The 16,120-nt window shown below is 38.7% G+C and overlaps 1 protein-coding gene across 11 annotated transcripts in view; it reads left to right on the forward strand.

The window, feature by feature from the left end:
• LOC141438207 (uncharacterized) overlaps positions 1-16,120 on the forward strand; it is a 53,205-nt gene that overhangs the window by 16,468 nt on the left and 20,617 nt on the right. For 8 of the 11 annotated variants that reach the window (XR_012452461.1, XM_074101984.1, XM_074101985.1 and 5 more), the window contains exons 2-3: positions 7,459-7,634; positions 13,641-13,834. Coding sequence is in view for 10 of the 11 variants with exons in the window: in XM_074101984.1 (XP_073958085.1) it covers positions 7,541-7,634; positions 13,641-13,834 (288 nt within the window). In the remaining variant the exon portion in view is untranslated. Of the gene's footprint in view, positions 1-7,429; positions 7,635-13,640; positions 13,835-16,120 lie in introns of all 11 variants that reach the window. The other 3 variants (XM_074101974.1, XM_074101976.1, XM_074101977.1) reach the window with 1 other exon arrangement.

The raw sequence follows: 16,120 nt of genomic DNA on the forward strand, positions 1-16,120 counted from the left end.
CCTGACACTCATCGCTGTAGATTGTAGTAGAAATGCAATTGCATTATTAGCGTTACGTAATCGATGATTTGCTTCCCTTGGGCTATAATGAGCGGAAGGAATCTTATTGTTTCCTTTTATGTTTTATTAATCGTTAGATTAATGATTTATGTTTAAGAGCTGATGATTAAGGCTTAAGGTCCTTGAAATCACAATGCAAAATTACCGTAGGTAGATACTAAAAGCAAACTTTTACTAATGTCTTAGCTAAAGTAATTATTCAACCGATCGAATTAAAATAATAATGATAGGAGATATTTTGAGGTCTTAAGAAGGACAAAGGATAGTTTTATCCTGGAGTTGCCTCCCGCGGGCCATAAACGAATTCTTTGCAGTACTAAAATATCGTTAAATAAACAGCCATGTATATTAAAACAAAATTGTACATATCAAGCAAGCACAGTGTGATTTTTTACGTATTTCATGTTATTGTATTCTCGTTGTACACTTCATTTGTATTTAACTGAAACTTACAATTAAAGTAGCATCTGCGCCTTCCATCTAAAAACATTTCATGACTAGAGTTTGCAAGATTTGTGTATCCTGAGCAAGATTTTTTTTCTCATTTACCTACCCGTTTCTAATGTTGAACAAAATTAGTGGCTATGATTTTAACATACTAATTCCGGTCTGATTTCACCACACTTGTTATTAAATTTACGTAAATTGCAACGTTGTATCCAACGACTAAACCACTCTACGTTTAAATTTAAATTCAAGAGTAAAAACCATAAACTTAGCATAGAGACCCCATTACTTTTGTTCAGTTTTCCCTTTCGGACTGGCTAAGGTCCGGGGCCATATCGCCTCTTCATCAGTTAGTCACCATTACTTTCGATTAATCCCGCCTTTTAAAAAAAAAACTTGCACGTAGAAATAACTAAACGCGTTTCCAGCGAAAGTGAAAATATCCCGTGTCGCCATATTTGGTCAGAGTCATTACAAACTTATCTAATCAAACGAGAAAATACGGAACTGCTGTGTTTACTTACTTGTTAAACGATAGTGCTTGTTAGTGGTGCGGTCATCGAGTGCATTGATAACTTTGTACCGGTATGTGAGGAAATGTAATAAGATTTCCAATTAGAAAAAAATAGTTGCTAGCGTTGGCGAACGGAAATAGCTAGAATGTTATAAGATAGTAGTAATCGAACAAGTATTTATTAACAAGTACACTATATACACGGACGCACATATAAACATTCGCATTTATAATATGAGTATGACGAACTGTTGCCCTGCCCGTGACTTCGCTAATTATACGAATTTCTGAGATATTAAAGATTATCCTACAGGGATACTACGAAATTCGAAAATCGAAGTTCGTATCTTACCATCTCTCTCACTCTCGTATTAAATAATATAAGCGTCGGCGGGACAGTACGGTACGAACTTCGAATTTCGTAGTAGTGCTACTGTTTTTCTCAGATCGTCTATCTCCCATACTAAATTTCAAAACAGTAAAACAAATATAAAATTAAAACAAGGAAATGAAAAAAAACAAAAATAATAATAAATGTTATAAATAAAACAAAAACAAATGAATGCTCCTCTCATCTACTCAAAGGTTGACTGGTAGAGATCCCTTAAAGAGATGAGTTCGCTTTTGTACATATATGTTTGTCAATTGTGTTTGAATAGAAATAAAGATATACACAAAATAAGGAGTTTACATACATACATACAAATATTAAGCAATAAAACAACTATTATTTAAATCAGGATCCTATCCTACTAATATTATAAATGCAAGTTTGTGTGTGTGTGTGTGTGTGTTTTTTTGTTTGTGCTTGTTACTCTTTGTTGGCTAGACGAATCTAATGATATATGAATGAATACCTACACAGGCTACTTTTTATGCCGTTAATATATTATTAATTTATTAAAACCTCAGAATATCAATTCAAGTACTGGATTTAATGATTGACATGACCTTTGGTCAAGCAATCATGCAAATTTCAAGTCACTGATTGACAATGACCTAACATGGTAGCTAAGAAACAAAAGATGCTATTAGACCATTTCTAAAAAAAAATTGATCATTTCACATCTGTGTCCACTTATTTAAAAAAAAACCTGACGCTATTTCGACACAAAAAATAAATAATGTTGCCGAAACGTCGAGGTAAATATTACTCGTGTGTGTTAGCGTGATAAGTCCTGTGCGTGGTTTTTTGACTATAATATTGTGTTTAAATATACTTACACAAAACCTTCTGGTAAAGGTGATAAAAAGTTTTTGTTTTGTTTTTGTTTTATCATGGGACATCTGATAATCTTTGTTGTGGGATCCAATAGAAAGTTTCGATGTAGTTACAAAAATTACGATTTTTTCCTCACAAGATTTCGTGAAGTTTTCCTGACGTCAAGAATTTTGGATGCTTTATGCAATTTATGTTTTATGATCTCGTCCTTAGGGTTAATAATTTATTGACAAAACTGATTTCTTGTCAATTTAATGACGGGACAACATTTTGAGAAATACTCATTAGGCTAGGAATTGGCAGTGCGGTTAGTGTGGACCAGGCTTAAGCAGTGCGGTTAGTGTGGACCGCAGACTATTAGTTAGCTCATCTCTTGAAGAAAGTGGACATTGAACAGTCAATAAGGAAGTAAAGAGATACCTTCTATGACACCTGTCACGTATTCATAATGACTTTGTGCAAATTGTTTCCCTATTCGTTAGCTGTGGCTGGATTCTTAACTTAGTTTTGCCTATGCCGTCACTAGATACGTCACCTCAATAGAGTATTGCTGTTTTTAAACCGCTATGTGTGTCTGTGTGTATGTTTGTCTGTGGTACGGTAGCTCTTAAACGGGTGAACCGATTTGAATGCGGTTTTTTTTTATTTGATTATTCTTAGACAAATGTTTCATCAAAATCTGTTAAGCCGTTTTTGAGATATTGAACTCTGAAGTGATAAAGTCGGGGGTTTTCCATCTTTTAGTTGGTTAGATTATCTGATAAAACGAATAGTTCATAATTTGTGACTTGTTTGGTATCTAAGCTAACTCAAAGTCGGATTTTAACCAGTGGCTCACTAAGTTGTTTCCCAGAGTGCACCGGCCCAAAGTCTTCCGTGACCTTCTGTGATAAAATTGCTGTTAAAGAATAAATCTGGGGGCCACCAAGATGAATAGGATGAAGAGGAGCACACCTTGTCTCGAATCATCCATCCCAGCCTATATACGTCCCACTGCTGGGCACAGGCCTCCTCTCAGAACAAGAGGGTGTCTCGAACCGTTTCGTCGTATTTTCAAACCCTCATAACATCGCCCCGGTTGACACTAGTGAGCCCAATCCACAGCATAAGGTATGGATAGGAAACTTATTAAATACAAAAAGTTTCGTTGATGTCATTTTATCCGAGTTATGTTTCAGATTTGATTTTAAAACTTTTAACTTTTATTAAATAGTGGCCTGGAATAACTAATCAGAAAATTACCCGATTTGACTTTAATTTGTTTTAAATAGAAGCATTAGCCTATAATCGCTATCGAGGTTGCGAAGCCTGTTGCCCTTGAAACACAGACGATTCCACGAAACAAAACTAGCACACGCCGATACATACATTGAATAAGTAATCGTAAAGTCATGTCACAAAGCAGTCATAACGGGAATTGTAAGTTAACATGTTTTGGCGTAGTTTTGTTTTTCGGTCACTTATTCTCTTACGAGACCGAAGAGCTTAGTTACTTGTCATAAATCTTGAGGTCCCAGGTTCGAATACCGTCTAGAGGTGAGACGTATTTACTGGAATAGGTTTTGGCTTGGACGCGTGAGTACGCGTTCCCGCCCGCGATTCTTTTAGCGTACGAGTATTTAGGAGTACGGCGGCTGACAACGGTCCGCCAACTTGAAATCTAGCTGTTATGGTATACTTTTTAATTGAAAAATTTATAAAAATTGCTGACAGTCCTAAGCCTGTATGAAGTATGAAGGGAAATTTTTAGTCGGTATTTAATATAAGTTAAAATTAAAAATATTAAAACTGAACTGTGGTCTGTGACGTGGAATTCGATTCGATTTTGTTCGATAATATTCGTAAAAGTACTAAAACTAGTACGATGTATACGCAATCACGGGAGCCTATTTACGGGAATCATTTTGTTTACGCAATGAGTCTATTGAGTTAAGTACTCGTAGATACTCGTGGACCTAGTCTTTGGATCTAGTCTTATTGTGGACGCGTACTCGCAAGACTCAGTCCGCGTTTTGCCTAGTACGTCTCACCTCTAATACCGTCCGCGCAATCGAAAAACTTTTTTTAGGGTACTTTAAAAAGAAAAGGGGAACCCTTATTTATAGAATAGCTTTGTGGTCCGTCTGTCTTTCTGTCAAGACCCATTTTCAGTAACGCATGGAATTATCTAGCTAAAACCAATAGCAAATACTCAGATCAATATCAAACACGCATACATGCCACGCGACGGCGATGGTTGATTGGGAAACGTTCATACTTTTCAATACTAAGAATATGTTTAAATCATATTTAATACCTTAAAACCGTCCCATAAAAATATCGAGCATGTCGCAGTGTTGCGTAGTCCCGTTTTGTTCGGAAAAAAGAGAGGACAAAGGTTTCCGAAAGACAAAACTGTCTCAATACACAGACATTCATTGCCCCGTAACGCATAATTGCCACAATTAATTTCAGGTATTGCAAAATATTCACAAAATTATTCTAATTATAAATAAACAGGCGTAGCTCACCCAAAAGCAATGAGATTTGACATTTCGGAGACCTCTCGCTACACTAGCGCCTCTAGCGGCGAATTCTTACGCGATAGCCCTCATTGGAGATCTTTAGTTAACGCATTATTGTTCGTCATACAACGTAAATAGAAACCACGGTTTAATTGGAGGTTCCCACGGAAATTTATTGGTAAAACTTTATTTATCAAAAGAAATTTACGCGAGCAAAGCCGAGTGTAAAGCCTAGTTAAATACCTAATAAGGCAGTAACTATTCACCTAATCGAAGGTCAGTCTACGACAGGTTGGCACACATTTGTGTACCTGTGTTACGTACACGATGTAGGTGTCTAACTGTACCAAATGTTTACACGACTTATTCTTTTTTTATGTAGAGCACGTTGTCTTACCGTTGGTGTATGTCGCGCGTATTATTCAGGATTTAACAAAGTAAATAGTACTTGTTTATGTAATTTGAAATTACGATTATAGTAGAAATTTGTACAAGAGCATAAAACGAGCCATTTTACCCAAGCGTTCATATAGCGACCCGAGCCGGTACGGCGAGGGTAGATAGACACGTCGAGGGGAAAATGGGTTTAATGCTCGAGTTTTACACTCTGCTTTTGACTTCGAAACTAAATTAAAAAAAAACTTCTGTACGGCTATATTGTCTTTTATATTTATTGTTGACCCATAACTGTCGCTTACGATATTTCAGATTGGAAACTCTTTTTTTTTGGTAAGATGTACTTCCCGATTAATTCCATTTTATTTTGAAAAAAACCTCTGAGGAAGTTACGTGCAGTAAAAAAAAATATTTTGGTAGTTACGCTCTTTCAAAGGTGGTTACGCAGTTTCGCACACGTAATGTTATGTATTGTGGTTATCAAAATCCGCTATTCGCTTTTGTTTGGCGCAACGGTCAACCGATTGTTTCGCCACCTGCCGGGAAGTAAACAAAGCTTGGTGTTTGGCCAATTTCTTCATTTGGTATTTTTGCTAATCAAAGACTGACCTTTTTCTACTGTAGCTATGGATCGGAATTCTGTGATCCTTGAATCTTACAATTAGACCATCTTCAAATCTAGAGTTAATGAGTAGGTGGGTAAATAGGTAGGAAGCTAGTGGTTTGACCTATCGCCTCTCAAGCAAAGATTCGCGGGTTCAAACCCCGGCCCGCACCTCTGAGTTTTTCGAAATTCCTGTGCGAAATTACATTTGAAATTTACCACGAGCTATACGGTGAAGGAAAACATCGCGAGGAAACCTATGAAGCACCTGTGAAGTTATTCAATAGTATGTGTGAAGTTCCCAATCCACATTGGGCTCGCGTGGGAACTACGGCCCAAGCCCTCTAATTCTGAGAACTATCGCTGGTGGCAGGACCTTGAATAAGGTCCGCCCGGATTGCTACCACCATCTTGCTCGCTAATCCTGCCGAGAAGCAGCAGTGCTTGCACTGTTGTGTTTCGGCGTGGAGAGTAGGACAGCCGGTGAAATTACTGGCACTTGAGGTATCCCATCTTAGGCCTCTAGGTTGGCAACGCGTCTGAAATACCCCTGGTGTTGCAGATTTTATGGGCGGTGATGATCTCTTACCATCAGGACACCCACTTGCTCGTTTTCCATCCAGTTCAATAAAAAAAATAGGCTGGGATTATATAGATATTACCACGTTATTAACCAAGTATTCTAAATTTATAATTTTCAGAATTTAAAAGAATTTCCATAATATGAAAGTGTGATGGAAGATTCTGTCAGTGAAACTATTTCTAACTTGACTCGACTAAGATTGTTGATAGATGTTTAAAAAACTTTTCACTTCTCATGCTCTTAAAATGTTACTTTAGTCTGCATATCGGGACTAAAGCTCTTTTTTATTCTCTAGGGATTCAAGATTTGTTTTTTATTTACGTTGGGAACCCCTAAACAGCCAACACGGTGTTTGTGAATGTTGGATTTTTAGGGCGTAAAAATAACCTCAAAATGACAACTGTGCAAAAATATGAAAAAATACACGATTTAATTTCGAGAAAAACAATTAATGATTACGAATATGAATCTATGCCATTATGTTAATGATTAATTAATTTTAAGCATAGTCCAATTAGCTTTAAAATAGTTTTCAATTTTGAAACTATTGGCTAAATATGTAAGCTTTTAAAGCGTCACTTCATAAACAATAAAAGAAAAGAAAAAAACGCACAACAATTTTTTTTTTGCTATTTGAATTTTGAAGAGATGGCCTGTCCATTATTCAAGCATACGTTTTTAAAAAGCAATATTGTAATTTTGAACAGAACATTGTTTTTTTTTTCCTCGCATTCAAAGTGAGAAGTAGAGTGTTTAACGCCGGACTAAACCATAATGCCACTCGAACTATACATTATAGCTTGTTTTAGTCCCTCGTTGAACAATCTACTATAAGATAAGCTCTTTTAACAGGTACTATGGAAACTAAAATAATGATCTCTGAATAGCGAGTAAAAATTTAGATAAATAGATTTAAGATAAAATGATCAGTGAAAGTGTCATTATAAAGAGTTATTGTTCATTGTCTCGGATCCTTAATCTTGATTCGAAACTGGGTTATTTCTGAGATATTTTGAATGGTTTCTAAAATAGAAGATCATTTGTTAATTTAAAGTCACACGTTTACTAAACAAATTCATCGAACTTTCAATTACCACAGATAACTCATACCTCATATCAATACCATAGATAAGCGACTAAGCGTAGAGATGCGGTCTACTAGTGATGTGCAACCGTAATTTGTCAGCAAAGTGCTAGTGATGCTATAAAAATGTGGGAATACCTCGCAGTGCTACTCATCGGTTTCTGGCTTGGCATAGCCATATTTCTCTACGTATCATGCTACTGGCTGGAGGAAATTTTAGGTAAGTTTTTTTTTTAATTGATTGTGATTGACAATTAAACATCACAGATTACTTATAGTTAGGTACAAGAAAAAAAGAAAATACATATATTTAACGCCATAAAAACAAACATAGAACAAATACAAGACATACATGACGCTAAATAGGTCCCCACAGGTAAGTTTTTTTTACAACGAAACAAATTTGACGCTCGTATTTGACAGCTGCTATATTCACCTCACCTGCTGACTCACAATCAACGGTATTAGTAACAGTCATAGAGTACATTTTCCAGTGACAACTGCCAAAGAAAATATAATCACAACGCATCAACGGTAGCTGTAAGGAAATAAGTACTCTATATAATGGAGTGTCAAAGCACTGGTTTCCTGAGAGAAGGGTAGGATACTTGGCATAACTAATCTGGTGCAAATTTACCTGTCGTATTCATTTTGAATAGTGAATTAATTTTAATTAATACGAGTATGTCTCATTTGCATAATTATGAATAATTAAATCATAGCCGGTAGTAAAATCCCGCCTTGACACACAAATGTCGATCAGTTATATAATTTTAATGAGCGAATTAAATGTATATGTTGGCCTTGTATATTTTACCTATACGCCACCGTTGCCTTGAGTAAGCGACAAAAATGGTCAAAACGCGTTCTGTATTGCAACCTACTTTCTTTATATTTTTTCCTTATGTCACATTACCTATAGCTTTTTTTGAAGCCGTGGTGGCCTAGTGGTTTGACCTATCGCCTCTCAAACAGAGGGTCGTGGGTTCAAACCCCGGCTCGCACCTCTGAGTTTTTCGAAATTCATGTGCGGAATTACATTTGAAATTTACCACGAGCTTTGCGGTGAAGGAAAACATCGTGAGGAAACCTGCACAAACCTGCGAAGAAATTCAATGGTGCGTGTGAAGTTCCCAATCCGCACTGGGCCCGCGTGGGAACTATGGCCCAAGCCCTTTTGTTCTGAGAGGAGGCCTGTGCCCAGCAGTGGGACGTATATAGGCTGGGATGATGATGTCACATTTTTAGTAGGTATGCATCCAATGCGAAAGTGTGTTTGTCCGTCTTTCACGTCGAAACGGAGCGACAGATTGACGTGTTGTTACAGTGTCACGCCACTGCTGCGTATGAACCTTACGCCTATTTAGTCACCCCGTACTAACGACCTGTCTCGCTAAACATTACGCAACCGGCGCAGGCGCACGCGTCGCGTCTCGTATCCTCAGATCTATTGTAACATCGATCGCAGATGAATCGGTTCTGCATATTGATTGGTTGCGAAGTTGCATTGACACTTTTATGTGCAGAAGTAAAAAAAATGTTGATTGCGAAATAGTAAGAACTCTAAACAATCACTTTGCTCACCGGTGATACGACAGCTATACTTGGTTTGGATAGGTATTTAAATCAATGTAAACAAACTTCAGCATTTAGATTTGGTACATTCAAGGATTTTAAACATTTTACTTATCTATCATTGTAATACAAACTAGACTAGTGTAATTCAGTACAGAAATATGTAAATGTTTAGATACCAAACAACTTTCAAACCTCCGTTCGGCTACAACTCTCACGGCTCAGGCGGCTCCTTTACGCCCTAACCTGACACTAAGCCCTGACGGCCTTAACTTCCGGAGTACTGCACATCCTTCCTGGCTCGTCCAAGACCCTGATCGCTCCTGCGTGGAACACTTGTCCAGGCTGCTCGTCCTGCCGCCCTAAGGCCCCTTTTGACCTCGGCACCGACGACCACTCAGCTGGACCAGGCCCCCCTGCTGTGGCCAGCCTCTTCGCTCCGGGTTCTTCTCTCCGACTCCAGGGAAGTGTAGGCCAGTGAGACCGAATAATCAGAACCACCTCTCAATAAAATCGCTTGAACTTACTACCTGAGATTCTCGTAATACTTTTACTTTTAATTTTGTCAAACTAAGCCTGTTATTTTTGTGTTCAATTTTTAATTAAAAAATTGTTAAAACGTCTTATTGTTTTAGTCAAAGAATAACTTACTAGGCCTCCTTTAAGGTCAAACCTCCCCTCAAGAGGACTGCCCTTGACAGTGGCTTGGAGTGGATGGGGGAATTTCAATATTTAAGACACCAATTCCAATCACCACCAATCAGCGTCGTGGCCCCCTGCCTCGACTCATGCTGAGTGGTCTCCTTTTTTGAGACAACTGCCACAATACACTTTTAGATTTAAGAAATTTGTAATCTGTTTTTTTTTTGTTGTTGTTGTTTCGAAATAAATTTTATTCATTCATTCATTCATTCATTCAATTGACGTTGTTTTGTTTACATTTAGTTAAATACCTAACCTATCCAAACCAAGTATATATCTATGCAGCAAATGCGTGTTTATGCAGTTCCTCCACCTCCACACTGTAAGAACACACACAACATCACACAAACCCATTTATCACTACCACACTACGCTGATGCGTTCCGAACTCAACCAGAGTTCATTATCAGTGCGACACAACTCAAAGTGATTTGAACTCTGGTTGAGTCTGAGACTTGTCGGTTTTCTTTGGTTTTCCTGAAGAGAAAAAGAAAACCGATCTTTTGTTTCGAATTCCGAACGAGAATAGCAAACTAGTTTAAAAATAAACAGACCCACTCGAAGTAAGAAGGTAAAAAACATTCAAAATTTCCAAAATCATCAAAAAAAAACTATCAAAAGAAAACACACTGTTTAATACCTCTAACTACGAAATAACGCCGAATATCTACTAGCGCCTTGCCTACATTATTCTTCTAAAAAGTTTTTTTTTCCTTTTTCTATCGGCTCTTTCTGTCATTCAGTTTATTTTCAATGCGACGTGTTTGCGCGTGCCTCGCAATGTAACTTTATCATTGTGTAAATAAGCCAATACTGTTAAACAAAACCCAGCCCAATAACCATGAAATGTAGAAAAACATAACGAATATTTACCATGAATTACTCATTGGCTATATAATATAGCATGGAATGTTGTACGTGTGTGTGCAGTCATAACACTGGAATGTTATTGTTTTTAGCACGTATGTATTATCATTATAAATAGTTTTGATTATTTTCGGGTTAATATTTAGATCCTCTTACTAACCTAACTTAGAATTTAATTAGAATACCTTTTGAAAGTACAGAAAGACGTTGAACGTAAAATGCGAGTAGTGCAAAAAATATTTTTTAAGCCATCCGCCGATTTACATCAGTTTCTGTTATTTCAAAAATCGATCCTCAGCATTCACAATGGAATCACTGAACAATGCTTTTAACACATCACGAAAGTTCACAATCACCGTCTACGTTTTCTCACAGTAGTTTTTTTTTCTAAATATATTTATAAAGTATTTCAGACACTCTTGCTACTGGAGCGATTTGTAGCTATAATTTACCGCTTAAATTAAAACTGGGTACTTTTATAACTTTTCCCCACTCCTTAAAAGAAAATTTCCAACTTATCTTATACTATATATTATATAGTATAAGAAGTAGGGCTTTGCGGTATTGGGCTTGATGGCAATACCGGTATTATCCGGTATTCAAATTTTGAAAACCGGTATCCCGGTATTTCGGTAATTTTTCGGTATTTTCCATATTTTCCCTTTATTTTTCTTTCTTTCTGTATAAGTCTGTTGTTTTGTTGAAATATAACCAATATACATGAAAAGCAATTAATAAACTTCCCTTTTAATGAGCAAGTATTAAAATAAAAAACTTAAGTTGTTAATTGTTAACTAATACTTATATAATATGGAATTGAATTCTCTAATTCTTCGGTGAAAATTGTTTCACCGATTATTAGTTCCCAACCAAATTTTCGCATAATTTCTTTCGCTTGTACGAGGCTCATTAAATATCCAGTTCAAGCTTGAAAGGTCTCTACTGATGAAATCTTCGCTCCGCCCGGAACCAGCTCAGCTCCAAAACCCCGAGAGCTTTCAGCTCAAACTTCAAAGCCATTTCGAGCGACGTGGACGATTACAACGACGGGTTTGTGGAAGCTGTCCATACGATCGGATCTAACTTCTTCAAAACCCGCCGTACTAGAACCAATAAGCTCTCGCGCTCTGGCCTTAGGCTCATTGAGGTGAGGCGTGAGATGCTGCTACAGTCTTCTGGTGACGCTTAATTGTCGCTATCAGCAGTTCAATAGGCAGATCTCAAAATCTCTGAAGCGCGATGTAAGCCGATTTAATACTAATAAATAGCATTGAAGAGGCTATTGAGCGTATCAGAGGCTCTAAGGTGTTTACCAGGGATCTGTCTGTAAGTCAAAGCCGGTTAATGAAGTTGAAGACCGACGACGGCAGAATCATTTCATCCAAACCTGAGCTGTTGGGGGAAAACGAGAGGTTTTATGGATAGCGACACGACAACCCGAACACCCGTCGAAAATCTAGCTAAAGACCCGAGGGCTAGATTAACCCGACACTATCAGGAAGACATCCCAGACGTCAGCCTGTACGAGATTAGTATGGCCCTCAAATAGCTTAAGAATGACAAAGCCCCGGGTGACGATGAAATTACAGCCGAACTCTTGAAGGCGGGTGGTAAACCAGTCCTTAAGGACCTTAAGACGCCGTTTAGTTCCGTCCTCCACCAAGGGGGAACACCGAAAGCATGGAACAGAAGACAGTGGTGGTGCTCATCTTCAAAAAAGGTGATAACACCTTGCCGAAGAATTATAGACCCATCTCACTTTTGAGCCATGTTTACAAGCTGTTTTTCAGGGTCATCACAAATCGTCTCGCAAGCAGGTTTGACGATTTCCTGCCTCCCGAACAAGCCGGCTTCCGAAAACCTATAGTACCGTAGACCACATGTACGTTGCGGCAGGTTATACAGAAGACCGAAGGGTATAACTTCCCCCTTTGCCTTGCATTTGTGGACTACGAGAAAGCCTTCGATTCGATCGAGACATGGGCTGTGATGCAGGCTCTCCAGCGGTGCAGTTGACTACCGGTATATCGGAGTGTTGAAGTGTCTAGTGTCTGTACAAAAACGCCACTATGTCCGTCCGATTACATGACCAGAGCACGAAGCCTATTCCTCTGCAGCGGGGAGTCAGACAAGGAGATGTGATCGCTCCGAAACTGTTCACCGTTGCATTGGAGGATGCTTTTAAGGTTCTGGACTGGAAAGGACGAGGCATCAACATTAATGGCGGGTACTTCACTCGCCTTCGATTCGCCGACGATATTGTAGTCATGGCTGAGACCATGGAAGACTTCAGTGCTATGCTCGCCGACCTCAGCAGTTTCCGACCGAGTTGGCCTAAAAATGAACATCGGCAAGACGAAAGTCATGTCTAACTTATGTCCATGTTGTCCCAACTCCCGCAATAGTCGGGGCTCTGCGCTCGAAGTTGTTGACGACTATGTATACCTGGGACAAACGGTCCAGTTAGGTAGGTCCAACTTCGAGAAAGGTTACACTACAAATAAGCAAAGCAAACTTGTGCGCGGTAAATTTGAAATTTGAAAGTAGATTAAGAGTAAGTAACTTCAAAAGCCATAAGTCTGAAGACAAGTTATTAAAAGTGCTTTCTTGTTTGAAATTAAAGTCAACTATTACTATTTAAGCACAAGTCAAAATACCGAAAAACCGGTTTTGTAGATATTTAATACCGGTATTAAAAGAGGGGAAAAATGACCGGTATCCCGGTTTTTCGGTAATACCGAATACCGGTATCCATGCCCTAATAAGAAGGCTAAGGCTAGGGCTAATGCCCTCATCGAGAAACGTCAACACCACACACACTGTCCAGTGGTGGTGTAAGGGTACAGCACGCAGCACGGAATGCTGAGGACCTGGGTTCGATTCCCAGCGCTGGTCTCTTTTTATGGTTTTTCTGTGTATCCATGTTTCAGTTTGTATTTTCGATATGGATTTCACGGGATGAGCGTAAAATTAACAAAATTTGGAGTTGAAATAAATCTTAATTTAATATTACTGTTTTTTTCTACGTAACTCCGTACTTTTAAATGTATCACCGTCTAACCTTCACCCCCTTTCTCCGCAGACCTCCCCCCATCGCGCACGGGCGCGCCGTCCAGCGCGAGCAATGCCCACGCGCAGCTAAAGCGGCTGGTGGCGCGCGTGGTCGAAGAAGCGGCGGCGCTGCCCGCGCTCGCGCGGTACGCCGCCGAGCCTGCGCCCGCGCCGGTCGAGAACAACACCTATGAGGATCTACTGGCCACTGCTATTTTGAACAAGGTTTGTAGTATAGATGATCAAATTATCTATCAGGGTATACTACTCCTCACACTACAGATACAAAAAACACAAAAAAATACAAAATTCTTTATTTCATAAAATACACGTACATTTACAATTTAGGGGATGAAGCCTCCCGGTAAGCAAACAATGCCTGTATAGGGAAACTCCGCTCTTCCATAGATTATAACAGGTAGGTAGCAGTTTTTACGAAATGAAATGAACAAACTAGCTAGGTTTAAGTGTGTGTGTGTGTGTGTGTGTGTGTGTGTGTGTGTGTGTGTGTGTGATGTAGCGAATGGGCGATTATTCGAGCGTTTCAGCCGTCTCCCGAACCCGTTGGTGTCGGGTTAGAATTACACCTCTCCATTTCTTCCGTGTGGAGAGTAAGACAGCCGGTGAAATTACTGGCACTTGAGCTATCCCATCTTAGGCCTCTAGGTTGGCACCGCATCTGCAATACCCCTGGTGTTGCAGATGTTTATGGGCGGTGGTGATCTCTTACCATCAGGAAACCCACTCGCTTACCATCCAGTCGAATAAAAAGAAAGTTTACCGAAGTTTACTGAAGCTAATGGAGGAACATATCCGACAAAATACGAAGGAAAAACATTGTTCAATAAATCTGTACTGTGATGTTGTTATAGCAACAGCACTCTACTTGCATTAAAGTGACGGCTCCAATCATGGACATGTTAAGCACAGTAGAACCCAGTAATGGACAGCAAGGATTCAATGCTTTATAGCTCATTCATGAACTTTACTAGTTATGGTCATCAGTTATCTGAACATTAGTGTTATCAGTTCTAAAAAAAAGTAGGGTCCGTTTCTAGGTTACTACTAATTATTTCGGCTAGTAGAAAGGCAAGAACTGGGTAAAATTGAACTAACATGATTTATTATGACCTATTTAATACACGACCTAGTTTCATACAAACAAATACTTATGTCAAATTAAATACAATTTTGTAGAGAAACCCCCCAAAATTCGCACAAAGCGTTTCGCTCGTTCTTTATTATCCGGGCAGCTAAAGAGTGAAATGCTCTGCCGCTGTGTTCCCTGATCGCTACGTCTGGCCGTCTTCAAATCTAGGGTGAATGGGCATTTATTAGGGAAACGTGCTTCTCTTAGTCCACATGTTCGCATACCATCAGGCCCGATTGTGGTCAAACGCAAATCTATTTCTGTATAAAAAATTATATAAGAAGAAAATACATTTACATTTATTTAACGCCATAAAAACAAACATAGAACAAGTACAAGACATACATGACGCTAAACAGGTCGCCACTCAGCATAATGCCACGCCCTTATCTAAAAACTAACTACAAACAAAAAAAAAATATTAAATTGTATGGCAACACCGGCTTAAACAGTTCAAATCGTGTGCAGTTGAATGAGGGCTATCGTTTTTTGTCTCACTAGATGGCGCACTGTTGCGTGAGGTTTTTAAGTATGGCTTTCAAAGTCTGTTATTACGGGCGTGAAAACAAAGTTTAGATTAAAATCATATTTAATACACCTTAAACCGTACCATAAAAATATCGAGCATGCCACAGTGTTGCATAGTCCCCGTTTTGTTCGGAAAAAAGGGAGGATAAAGGTTTCCGAAAGACAAAACTGTCTCAAAACACAGACATTCATTGCCCCGGAACGCATATTTGCCATAATTAATTTCAGATATTGCAAAATATTCACAATATTATTCTAATTATAAATAAACCCGCGTAGCTCACCCAAAAACTATGAGATTTGACATTTCGGAGACCTCACGCTACACTAGCGCCTCTAGTGGTGAATTCATACGCGATAGCCCTCATTGTTTCAAGTCACCTCTAAAATATACTCTGCAAATGTGAATAAATAATTTATAGTAAAAAAAACTTTACCATACATTTCCTTCGACACTGTCAATTAAACTCTTACTTAATTGTATTGGTGTAAGATCATTGTCAGTCGAGCTTCCCATTTTTAACATGCAATGGGTGCCAGTTACCGTTTAGTTTAAGTGCCGACGCACAGTTACTCTAAAAAAACAGTAAGAATGGGCAAATGTATAAATTATGAGTGTGCAGTATATTTACTGCATATTAACGAGATAGCATCATGGTTACATGACGCGACTTGGTTTTTAGGGTTCCGTTAGTCCAGAATAGGCGAAGTGCGAGTCGGATTCGCGGACCAAGAGTTCCGTACAAATTTGTAGGTATCTATGAATATCCGTGTTAGTAGAGCCCCTCTCTGAAACGTAATGTATGCGATGCAGTGTGGCGTCATTTAAGATG

This window comes from Choristoneura fumiferana, chromosome 18 (genome assembly GCF_025370935.1).
Source record: "Choristoneura fumiferana chromosome 18, NRCan_CFum_1, whole genome shotgun sequence".
NCBI classification, from domain to species: domain Eukaryota; kingdom Metazoa; phylum Arthropoda; class Insecta; order Lepidoptera; family Tortricidae; genus Choristoneura; species Choristoneura fumiferana.